This window comes from Chinchilla lanigera, unplaced genomic scaffold, assembly GCF_000276665.1.
Source record: "Chinchilla lanigera isolate Chin_1 unplaced genomic scaffold, ChiLan1.0 scaffold00012, whole genome shotgun sequence".
Classification (NCBI taxonomy): Eukaryota; Metazoa; Chordata; class Mammalia; order Rodentia; family Chinchillidae; genus Chinchilla; species Chinchilla lanigera.
The window spans coordinates 9641651-9654040 of record NW_004955413.1 but is presented as its reverse complement, the minus strand read 5'-3'; the positions used below and the strand labels follow the sequence as shown (position 1 = coordinate 9654040).

Here is a 12390-nt window from a genome sequence, read left to right as displayed (position 1 = left end):
TCATATATGCACCTAACATGCTTTGATCATACCCCATCCCCCATCATCCTGTTCTCAAGAATTTTACAGCTCTAGCTTCCAGTTCATTAATTTGCTCTTAAGCAAATTAACTTAGTCCTTCTATTAAATCATTTCAAAAATCAGTTGAATTTCCACAGTTTGGTTTATTCATATGTATAATATATTATCCTTTCACATTATTTCAATAAACAAATCATTCTTATTGTAAATCACTAATCTTCTTGCTCTTAATTCTATTTCCCATATGGAAGTTTGCCATCTGTTGGATTTCTTGTCTCTCTTTTACGGTAGCATTCTTTAAAGTTTGACCATGTTATACCTTTCATTCCTTTCTATTGTGTAAATGTCCTGTCAGATCTATGTTGTACCTATTTTCTTTGCCTGTGTTGAGGAAGTGTCTTAGCTACTTTTCTTGCTGCTGAAACAAAATACCTGACACCCAAATTAAAGGAGGAAAGGTTTACTTTGGCTTACACTTTGTAGAAGTTTCAGTCCATGTTTGGCTGGCTCCAAGGCAAGGTGGCACATGGCAGAGGGTCATCATGGAGGAGAAACAGTTCTTGGTAGGCAGAAGCCAGCAAAACATCCAAGAATCAGCAATCAATCCTGCCTTTATATTTCATCCAGGGTGGGACACCCTTAATCCAAGCACCACATCTTTATCCCAAAGTCGTACACTGAATCTTAGCATCACACACACTAGGTCCAACCACCTCCGAAAAACTCCACCTATGACCACATGAGACTTTGGGGGGACATCTAGATATAAGCCATTAAGAGGAAGGATGGAATGTACCACTGATCACACTTTGGTGACCCATATTCTGCTATAGGTGCTCCCCTCTCTTTCAGGTGTGCCAGTGGGCACTGCCTTATTTATTTTATTGTCACTCTCCTATCGATTTTTTTTTAAAAAAACAGGGTCTCACTATGTAGCTCAGGCTGGTCTTGAACTCATTAAGTAGCTGAGGCTGGCCTTGAACTTGTGGCGACCCTCCTACCTCAGTCTCCTCAGTGCTGGGATTACAAATATGCACCACTGTGTCCAGCTTGCCCATTTTTCTTGAGTGGAATCAGGCATGACCCATCACTATGATCTGGCTTTAGGGATAGAGAAGGAATGATAAGTAGAAATCAACCCAGCTAGACTTCCTCCTGTGGAACCCAAATTAGTTAATCTGTTGCTTACCTGTCAATATCTTCTGTTCTTATCCACCCCTGTAGGGGCAAAGAACACGCTTACTGTGTCTCCTACATTGTGCACATATAGGCGACCATTCTAGTTTCAGCTGTGGCTTATCTCCTGCACCTGATTCTGTCTCATTCAGGGACTCATTACAGTCTCTGGTCCCTACAAATTTCTTTCTCTTGTTTCCAGTGCAGTTATGATTGTCTTCATTTATTGTTTCCACTACTTATAGAAATTAGGAGCTGGAAGAGGAAACTGTATCATTTTTGTTCAATCCATTATCTTCAAATTCACCCTTTTGCCATGGTTGATTTATAAGTGAAGAAAGAAATAAGACACAGAACTGGTTCGTGAAGGCCAACATGTAACCTTATTCTAATTTTTAAAAACTACTGGAAAATGTAGTTTAGTATAAAAGTCAACAGTGCTTATCCATACTAAACCACAGCATTACATAAGCTAAATTACCCAGCACTGACTGGGACAGGACATGGGTGTGTGGCATCCTGCCTACAGGAATTAGAACATGTGCTGTCTTGGACTGACTGGATCATAAAGGGAAAGAGAGTGAAACTGAGCCAATTGTCCTCTGTTTATTATTCCAGAATCTACTAATCAGATTAAATCACTCTAAAAACACAGGAGATAAGCCGGGCGTGGTGGCACACACCTGTAATCCCAGCACTCGGGAGGCCGAGGCAGGAGGATCGTTGGAGTTCGGGGCCAGCCTGGGCTACAAAGTGAGCTCAAGGCCAGCCTAAACTGCATAGTGAGACCCTGTCTCAGAAAGAAAAAAAAAAAAACAAAAACCACAGGATATATATATACTAAATGGAAGTATATTCACATGGAAGGTACATCTGTCACTTATTTTGCCACTAACAAATTACCAGAAGACAATTTCTTTTTTGTTTTGGCTTGGTTTGTTTTTTTTTTCTATTTTTGAGATAGGGTCTTGCTGTGCAGGGTCTTAGGCTGGCCATGAGCTCACTTTGTAGCCCACGCTGGTTTCTCACTTGTAATAATCCTCCTGCTTCAGCCTCCCAAGTGCAGGGATTATAGCCGTGTGCTGCACACCTGGCTTATAATTTCTTAAAACAACACAAAATTATTTTCTTACAGGTCAGAAGTCCAGAATCTCTTTCACTATTTCTATTTCAAAGTGTTAGCAGGGCTGGTTCCTTCTGAAGGGTAAGGGAAATTACATATTCTTGCTTTTTTAGCTTCTAGTGGACACCTGGATTTCTTCACTTGTGGCTCCTTCCTCCACCTCTAAATCTTTTTGCCCCAATATCTGCTTCTGTTGCCACATTACCTTTTTCTCTGACTTCTCCTGTATCACTCTTACAGGATCACTGTAATGTTGGTCATTACATTAGGTCAACCAGATAACCCAGGATAAACTTCCCATCTCAGGATCCTTAACCTAAACACATCTGCAAAGTTCCTTTAACCAGACAACATAATCAATCACAGGCTCTAGCTGTTGTGATGCACAAAATTTTAGGGAGGCCTTGTTTACCTGTCACAGAAGATATCAACAGCTGATTAAGAATCATTCTCCACTAGTATTCCCTTGGTGTTTATTTGTTTGTGTGTGTGGGGGGGTATTTCAAAGATAGAAAAATAATAAAAACAATGATACAGAATTTTAAAACAACATAGTAGGACATTAACAATGGTTAATATATTGCATATTGTTGTCTTCAAAGTAGTTGCTCAGATTACAAGATATAGGCATGCAGGGGCTGGGGATTTAGCTCAGCGGCAAAAGCGCCTGCCTGGCAAGTGCAAGGTCATGAGTTCAGTTCCCGGTACTGGAGAAAAAAACCAAAACCAAAACCAAAACAAACAAACAAACAAACAAAAATATATATATAGGCATGCAAAAATTTTTTTTAATTTTTTTTACTTTTTTTATTTTTTGTTTTTTTTCCAGTACCAGGAATCAAACTCATGACCTTGCGCTTGCCAGGCAGGCGCTGTGCTGCTGAGCTAAATCCCCAGCCCCAGGCAAGCAAAATTGATCAAACAATGTAAGCACAAACCATTCTTTTCAATGAATAGAAATTAGTAATATAATTATAGTAGCTATCTTGTGTATATATATATAAAGGAGGAAGGGAAAAGAAAATATATTATATATATATATATTATAAATCCATCCAACTGGCACAGAAAATATATATATATATTTTCTTTTCCCTTCCTCCTTTTCTCCTTTACCCCATCCCAGTTTTTCTTTCCTTTTGAGCAGGTTCCTTCCCTTTCACAATATTTTGTGGGCATTAGGGATTGAACCCAGGGCCTCACACATGCTACAGAAGTGCTTGGCCAGTGAACTACATACATAGCCCTTTTTATTTAATCTTGAGGTAGAATCTCCCTAAGTTGCCCGTGCTGGCCTCAAACTTGCAATCCTCCTGCTTCAGCTTCCCAAGTGTCTAGGATTCAGACCTGCACCATCATGTCCTGTGTCCCTTGATTCTTGTTCTCTTAATCCATTTGTTTAACCATCCACCTGTACCAACCAGGGGTAGGATAACAACCTTAGGAGAGGATCTCTGCTCTCTGCTAGTACAGTCCACCTCCATCTTCACGAGGTTACCTTCCAACTTGGTGCCCTTCCAGGAACCCTGGGGAGGGGGCAATAGAGATTTTCCTCATGAATATTTCTAAACTCCTTGTAATGAATTAAATAGATCCATGTTCCTTATAATGAATTAGTAGTTCGGCGTTATTCTGTATCCAGGGATGAAATTTCATTCAGCTTTCTATTACCCATTTTGTTATGCTTATCCAAGACAGGTTTATGCATATTTCTATTATGCTTGTATTATTGCTTGCATAACATACCAGAGGATCGGCAATGAGATTACATGGCACAATTAATGACTTCAATAATAATGGGCACTAAGAAATATCAATAGCAATTGTGTCGGAAAAATTTTAACATAAATCTCCCCCTTTTATCAAGTTTCTAGGGAGACATATATGTCCAAGATATTGAATTCATCCCCTTATAGTAAAATTCTTAGGTTATTAAAATTCAAAGAAAGTAGGGTTCAAAATAAAATTATCTTGTTTTTAATGGGTTAAAGTGCAAAGAAATTAAAGGCCCAAAATTCATATTCTCTGCTTCTTATTTCACTCTGTGCCAGTTGGATGGATTGCAATGCCTAGGTAGAATCGGAGAGGTCTTCTGGCAACTAAAACATGAATTGTATCTCACTGGAATAAAAGCAATCGCTTCAGGACCTCCAAGCTTTTTTTTTTTGTACCAGGAATCAAACTCAGGACCTTGCACTTGCCAGGCAGGCACTTATGCCACTGAGCTATATCTCCGGCCCTTCCAAGTTTAAAAATACTGTGATGTATTTTTGTTTGTTTGTTTCCTAAAGGGTCATATTCAGAAAGCAAGGCTATTCCTAGTAAGATCTCAAACATTATTGCATTCCTAGAATCAACGCTTTGGGTGGCAAGTCTATTGCAGGGATTACATCCTTACCAAGATGCCAGTTGCTCAATATCAACTGTCCCTGACTTTAGTCCCAGTTAGTGGAAACATTGAAGCCAGTAGGTTAATGTCAGCAGATGGCACCTTTCTTATTATATCTGAGAAGATGCGCCTCTGGGTACTGTCTTCTTTTTCCAAGTGAGCATTCAAAAGGATGTTGTTTCTGCAAAGTTTAGAAATGTGAAAGGGCAATAAGCCAGGCTTGGTGGCACACACCTGTAATCCCAGCGCTTGGGAGGCTGAGGCAGGAAGATTGGCGCGAGTTCGAGGCCAACCTGGGCTACAAAGTGAGCTCAAGGCCAGCCTGAACTGCATGGCGAGACCCTATCTCAAAAAGAAAAAAAAAAGAAATGTGAAAGGGCAATGTCCTCAGTCAGTACATCTTACTCCAGAGGCTGTTCTTTCCTACCCAGATGTTCAAATCCTTTTTGTTTCCGTGTCCCTGTTAAACTTCTGGTGCTGTACAGCAGTGCTGCAAGGAAAGCAAACTCCGCCCGGTAACGGAGCTCCCAATCACGTGTGCGCGTTCATCCCTGCGCCCTGTGGCTTCTTTCACAGCCTGGCTCTATGGGATTCCTCAGGCCTGAGAAAACCATCACCTGGGGAGGGCCCTCCATCCTGTCCATCCAATCAGCTTCTAGCAATCTCAAGAACCAGTAGAGTGAGTCATTCTTGAACCACATGAATTCAAACTTAGCCCATCTACCCTGCCCTTTTTTGCCCTTGAGGAGCGCTCTCAAAACAACCTAAAAGAGGAATTAAAATGCGGCTGTTTGTTTACATTACCTTCCTAGACTTCGCACTAACACATTGAAAACAAATCTCTCATTAATGCTCTGTGGTCCATAGTGAAACCAGCTGTTCCACAGATTAAAAACAGCAAATATTTTTCCTCTCCCTTAGTATCTACAACAGTAGTATATGGAAAGACTGTTTTCCCCCTATAATTGAACACTTGCCCCAGCTGTGACTGCTTATTAAGACTTCTTTAGCCTGCTGGCCCCTGCCAAGGCCCTCTCATAGCCCCTGTGCCCCTGCCAAGGCCCTCCTCCAGCTTCTGAGTGGCTTTTCACCAAGGTCTTTTTTCCCTGGCCACAGCTGTTAAGAGCCAACCGCACCATAAAAAACTACCTGGCCCAAGATAAGCCCAGACAACTGCTGAGATCAAAATGTCCCCACATACATGAAAGAACGAGGCCCCAAGGCCAAGGCCAAGCCCTGGGCACTCCAGAAGTCTATCTCTCTGGTGTTATTCCCTTACCTTTCACTAATTATGCTCTTTCTTTCTTACTTATCAATTTTCTGGCCAATGCACCAAATGCTGGAACATTAAAGGAGTAACCAGTAAATAACAATCCCCCCCAGAGCTCAAAACAAATTTAAATGAAATAAAGAAATGGAAGGAGTAAGCCAAATTGCTTTACTCCTGAAAGAGATGGGCTGCAGGATACAACTTAACATGTGAATGAGAAGAACTTCCCAAAACCAAGCTACAGAGTAAGATCCAGCATTTCTGGTTCAAGTAGACTCACCCACCCGGGACTGCCAATGAAATGACCAGCCCAGGGGCAGAGTTAGGGAAGAACAGAGAAAAGCCAGGTTTATACTAATGCAATCCCTTCCACCTGGGAGGACAAAACAGGTTTTGTTTTTGCTGGGTGCTGGGTGTCAAACCCAGGCCCTCACACATGCTAGGGCTAAGTGCTCTATGACTGAGCTATACCTCCAGCCCTGAAATTTTCTACTAGTAAAAGATATGTCTGTGTTATTTGGGCAATTAAATAACTTGATTATGTTTAAGCCAACATAGTGCCAATCGCTGCTGTCTGGTGCCATGGTTATAGTCAGAAAGTCTGTACGATAAGACTTCTCTGGTATTATCAGTTAACATTAGAGAATGTTCTCCCCTGTCTGCAAATCATTTTTCACACATCTTTGTGAAGACACCTAAGTTCATATGCTTATTAGCCATCCATGTGATTTTCTCTTTAGAGCAAGATTTAAATAAAACCTTTTCCTCGATTACAGAGAGAAATGTTTTAAGCTTTCTCAGATTCCCTCTGACAGCCCTTTAGTTCTTCCTTTTCCAGAAGTGGATGAAAGCCACCCTGCATGGATTTAGTTTATTTGCTGATGATCACAGAATGACCAGATGACCCCACCGGGGAGAACTGGGGATTTAACCACAGCGACTGTGAGCCTTGGCCGAGGCAAATGGAGACAGGAGGGAGCTGGCAGAGAGCTACTCTCACCTTTCTCCCTCGCTTGGTCTACTTGAGGGTGCAGCTTCTTCCTGTAACCTTTCTGGAGAATTGCTAAGTGCTGAGCAAACGAGCCTGCTGCGAGACTTGCTGTTCGAAAGAAGGCTCTGCATCTTGCTTGGCTTCTCTTTTCCTCACCCGAAGCTGGTTTGGCTCATCTTACCCTTGTCCTACGGCCACTGCAAAACCTAGTCTCTCACAAATCCAACACTTGTGTGGTAGTTGGTATTGAACTCAGTGCCTTTGCACTGAGCTACATCCCCAGGTTTTGTTGGTTTTCTTCTTTGTTTTTGTTTTTTGAGACAGGATCTTACTAAGTTGCCCAGGCTGATCCAAAACTTTTGATCCTCTTGCCTCAACTTCCCAGCGTGCTGGAATTACAAACAGGCATCCAGTTTACCCTTCTTAGAGAGGCAAACAGAATATGCAAAATATAGGAAAACTTCCTTTAAAATGCTTTTTGAATTTCCTTCTTTCCTGAAAAGTTGTACAGCTCACCCATCTCTTTACATGCCTCTCTTCTTTTTCTCTTCAATCTTCTCTTGAAATTTTAAGTATCTCTCTCATTTTGTGTTGGCACAGCCATTTGGTCTCCTCTCAGCATTTTAATTCCCTTCACTGCAAATCACCCTGCTTACTTCAACAAAGGCCCTCTAGTGAGCTGAGTGCACAAAGCATTCATTCTTCCTTGGGCGCAAGAAAGGAGATGTTGGCAGTACATCATTTTAATGCATGTCCTTTATCACACAACATAATTCAAAATTCCAAGCAGACCAGAAGTGGAAGGAAGGAAAGGCTATGTCAGAGTGAATCAAGACAGAGGTCTCGGTGTAAAAGTTCGTCATGACATTTGGTGGAGGGAAAGCAGATCAGGGACATGGGGCTGGGGCTGGGGCAGAAGCCACGTTCAGAATGTGGCCAAATCACTTGGGCATGAGGTGGCCAGGAGCTGGGAAAGGGTTTCCAGGAACATTGGGCATGAGCAACAGGAGCAAATGAGGACTATGAGTTCTAATGCAGAGCACCCTGGGAGTTCACTGCAAGCATGAGAAGTGACCCCAGTGGCAATGATACTGATTTGGAAAATGGGCAAAGAGTCAACTCTAGAATCACCTGCCTAGAGAGGTAAAGAAAAAGTAAACCAAACAATTCCTTATTATTTTAATATTTCCCATTCACGCTTAAGAGTACAGGTGGCCCTCCACATGCATGTGTTCCTCATCTGTGGATTCAACCAACAACAGACTGAAAATATTTGTTAAACTGCATCTGTACCAAACATGTACATATTTTGTTCTTGTCATTATGCCCCTAAACAGTACAGTATAGCAGCTATTTGCATACCATTTCTATTGGAGAGAGTATTGTAAGTACTCTAGAGATTATTTAAAGCATAGGGGGTAGCTCAGTGAGGTGGGTAGCTCAGTGGTAAAGCACTTGCCTAGCATGCATGAAGCCCTGGGTTCAATCGCCAGCACCACAATAAATAAACAAGTAGCATGGGGGGAATATGCATAGGTTATGCAAGTACTATGCCATTTTTTATAAAGGATTTGAGCATCCATGGAATTTGGTGTCCAAACAGGATCCTGGAACCAGTCTTCAGATGTCAAATACGTTCTCCTTCCATATTAGTCTTCTATTAGTACTCTAACCAATTAGCACTAATTTAGTAGTTTGAAATAATACAAATTTAAAACCTTGTGGTACTATGTGCTAGAAGTCTCGTAGGAGTCTCACTGGGCTAAAATCGAGGTGTGGGCAGGGCTGCATACCTTTGTGGATACTATAGAGCAGCAGTCCCCAAACTTTTTGGCACCAGGGACTGGTTCATCGAAGAAACTTTTTCCAGAGGTGGAGTGTTTTTTCTCTTTTTTTTTCACAGGTATATGTTTGCCATACATAGTAACTACATGTCCCTGTGCCAGCATCATCACGTTAGCACCGCTTTAGATCATCCATCAGGCAGTAGATTCTCACACGGAGAGGGAAACCTAGATCCCTCGCATGCGCAGTTCACAGGAGGGTTCACGCTCCTATGAGAATCTAGTGCAGCAGCTGATCTGGCAGGAGGCAGAGCTCAGACAGTACTGTGAGCAATAGGGAGCAGCTGTAAAGACAGATGAAGTTTCACTAGCTTGCCTGACACTGGCCTCTTGCTATGTAGTCCTGTTCCTAAAAGGCCAGGGACTGCTCTGGTCCATGGCTTGGAGATTTGGGACTCCTGCTGTAGGGAACAATCTGCTTCCTTGGCTTTGCATTCTATGGGTCATCGCTGCCTTCTTTTGGATTCAAAACCAGCAACAGCGGGTCTAGTTCTCCCCTCACATTACTCTGACCTCTCCTGCCTTTCTCGTCTACCTTTCAGGACCTTGTGGTTATACTGGGCCAAATATAGAATCCAACCTGATTCCCCTATCATAAGGTCAGTAAATTAGCAAATCAAATTCTATATGTGAACTTCATTTCCCTTTGCCACATAACACCTTCATAAATTCCAGGGATCAGCATGTGTACCTCTTTGGAAAAGGAGCATTATTCTGCCTGTCATGGGGTTATACTGCTGTGAAAAAAAACAAACCAGGCATGGGGGAAGGAGTCACAATTCTCCCTTAGTCATGTCTCCCTCTGACCACAGCTGCAGAGGTTCGCTATTTGCCTTTGAGGATTCATTTGACTACATTACCCAGGGCCACCTGGATACCCTCCCCCATTTCAAGGTCCTTAACATGGGTCACATCTACAAAGACTCCTCTGCCATTTTGGGTAACATCTTCCCAGGGACTGGAGATGAGTGTGGTGATCTCCAGAGGCTGTTATTCTCAGCCACATCTCATACGATGGGATTTTCTGGGCATCTGATCTTGATAATGACTCTGAAATGTCCAACTGGTGCTTGGTCAGAAGCCCTCGAGAATTCAGTTGTTGCATCTGATTATTTCAGTTTGATCAGAAAGCAGATTTCCCAGGAAATCAAGCAGTCACCAAAGACACAGGAGAATCACACCAAATCCTTCTCTGGTACTGTGCTTTTGTAAACACCACGTCTCAGCCTCTCCTCCCTGGTAACTACTGAGCTGGTTTCTGTTTTTTCACTTTTGCTTTTCTAGGAAACTTATGTAAATGGAATTGTATGTTATGCAGTCTGTTTTGTCCGGCTTCTTTTTTGTTTTGTTTTGTTTTGTTTTGTTGTTCACTTTTTTGCTTTTCGACAGCATCTTACTAGGTAGTTTAGGCTGGCCTTGAACTCATTATATGGCCCATCCTGCCTTGGCCTCCTGAGTGCAGGGATTACAGTCGAGCACCATCATGCCCAGCTAATCTAGCTTCTTTCAACTAGAAAAATGTATTTGAAATTCACCTCTGTTGTTGCACGTATCGACAATTCTTCCCTTTTTATTGCTGAATAGTATCCCACTGCACAGATGGACCACAGTTTGTTTTTCCATTTGGATGGTGAAAGCTATTTAGTTTCAGTTTTTGATGATAGAAATAAAGCTGTAATGAACATTCATGTGTTGGTCAAGTGAACTTTTCATTTCTCCCAGATAAATACCTAGAATTACTGGGACATGCAGTAAGCATATGGTTATCTCCATAAGAAAATGCCAACAGGCTCTCTGCTCCTGCGTGCCCACCAACAGCCGTTCTTCCCTTGCAGTGCCCGCTGCGATCCAGACACGATGATGAAGGTCAGAGTGAACGGATTTGGCCTTACTGGATGCCTGGTCACCAGGGCTGCTGTTAACTCTGGCAAAGTGGACATTGTGGCCATCAGTGACCCCTTCATTGACCTCAACTACATGGTCTACATGTTCCAGTATGATTCCACCCACAGCACCGTCAAAGCTGAGCACGGGAAGCTCGTCATCAACAGAAAGGCCATCACCATCTTCCAAGAGCGAGATCCCGCCAACATCAAGTGGGGTGATGCTGGCACTGCATACATGATGGAGTCCACTGGTGTCTCCAGCATGGAGAAGGCCAGGGCTCACTTGAAGGGTGGTGCCAAGACGGTCATCATCTCTGCCCCTTCTGCCAATGCCCCCATGTTTGTGATGGGTGCAAATCATAAGTATGACAACTCCCTCAAGATTGTCAGCAACGCTTCCTGCACCACCAACTGCTTAACCCCGCTGGCCAAGGTCATCCATGATAGCTTTGGCATCATGGAGGGACTCATGACCACAGTCCACACCATCACTGCCACCCAGAAGACTGTGGACGGCCCCTCTGGGAAGCTGTGGCGCAATGCCGTGGGGCTGCCCAGAACATCATCCCCGCATCCACTGGTGCTGCCAAGGCTGTGGGCACGGTCATCCCGGAGCTGAATGGGAAACTCATGGGCATGGCCTTCCACATGCCCACTCCCCAAGTGTCAGCAGTGGATCCGCCCTGCTGCCTGGAGAAAGCAGCCAAATACGATGACAGCAAGAAGGTGGTAAAGGGGCTGGGGATTTAGCTCAGCGGCACAGCGCCTGCCTGGCAAGTGCAATGTCATGAGTTCAATTCCTGGTACCAGAAGAAAAACAAAAACAAAAACAACAAAAAAAGAAGGTGATAAAGCAGGCATCAGAAGGGCCCCTCAAAGGCATCCTGGGCTACACCAAGGACCAGGTTGTCTCCTGTGATTTCAACAGTGACACCCACTCTTCCACCTTTGACGCTGGGGCTAGCATTGCTCTCAGTGACCACTTTGTCAAGCTGATTTCCTGGTATGACAATGAGTTTGGTCACAGCAACAGGGTAGTAGACCTCATGGTCCACATGGCCTCCAAGGAGTAAGCGGCCCCCCACCACAGCCCAGCGAGACCAGAGGGAGAGGCCTCACTGTAGAAGTCACTGCCCCACTCAGCCCCAACACTAAGAATCTCCCCTCAGCTTCCATCCCAGGCCCCCTGGAGGAGAGGGGCCTAGGGAGCCCTGGATCATTGCACACCACCAATAAAGTCCACTGTACCCAGAAAAAAAAAAAAAAAGAAAATGCCAACAAAGCAGCTATACCATTTTGCATTTCAATTAGCAGTGTATGAGAGTTCCAGACGCTCTATCTCCTTGTCGGCATTTGGCATTGTCAGCTTTTTAAATTTTATTTTGTTTTGATTTGGTTTTGGTTTTTAATTATTCTTTAGATTCATAGTATTATTTCATTTGGTTTTCATTTGCAATTCTTAGTTACTAATGATAGTGAACATATTTTTGTGTTTATCTGCATTCATATTTATTCTTTTGTGAAATATCTGTTCAAAATCAGTTGCTTAATTGTCTAGTTATTTACTTAATTATGTGCTTGATTATTGGTACATTGTGAAAGTTGTTATGTATTTTGCAAATAAAACTTTGTTCCCATACTTTAAATTATCTGTAGATTACTTATAATACCTAATGCAAGATGAATGCTA

The 12390-nt window shown here is 42.9% G+C and overlaps 1 protein-coding gene across 1 annotated transcript; it reads left to right on the top strand.

The window, feature by feature from the left end:
• Window positions 1-10635: 10635 nt before the first annotated feature.
• On the top strand, window positions 10636-11795 carry LOC102019158 (glyceraldehyde-3-phosphate dehydrogenase-like). Its single transcript, XM_013511580.1, is given in 3 exon segments — window positions 10636-11239; window positions 11242-11426; window positions 11546-11795. Coding segments are annotated over 3 exon segments (981 nt in total). The 5' UTR covers window positions 10636-10671; the 3' UTR covers window positions 11774-11795.
• Window positions 11796-12390: the final 595 nt, after the last annotated feature.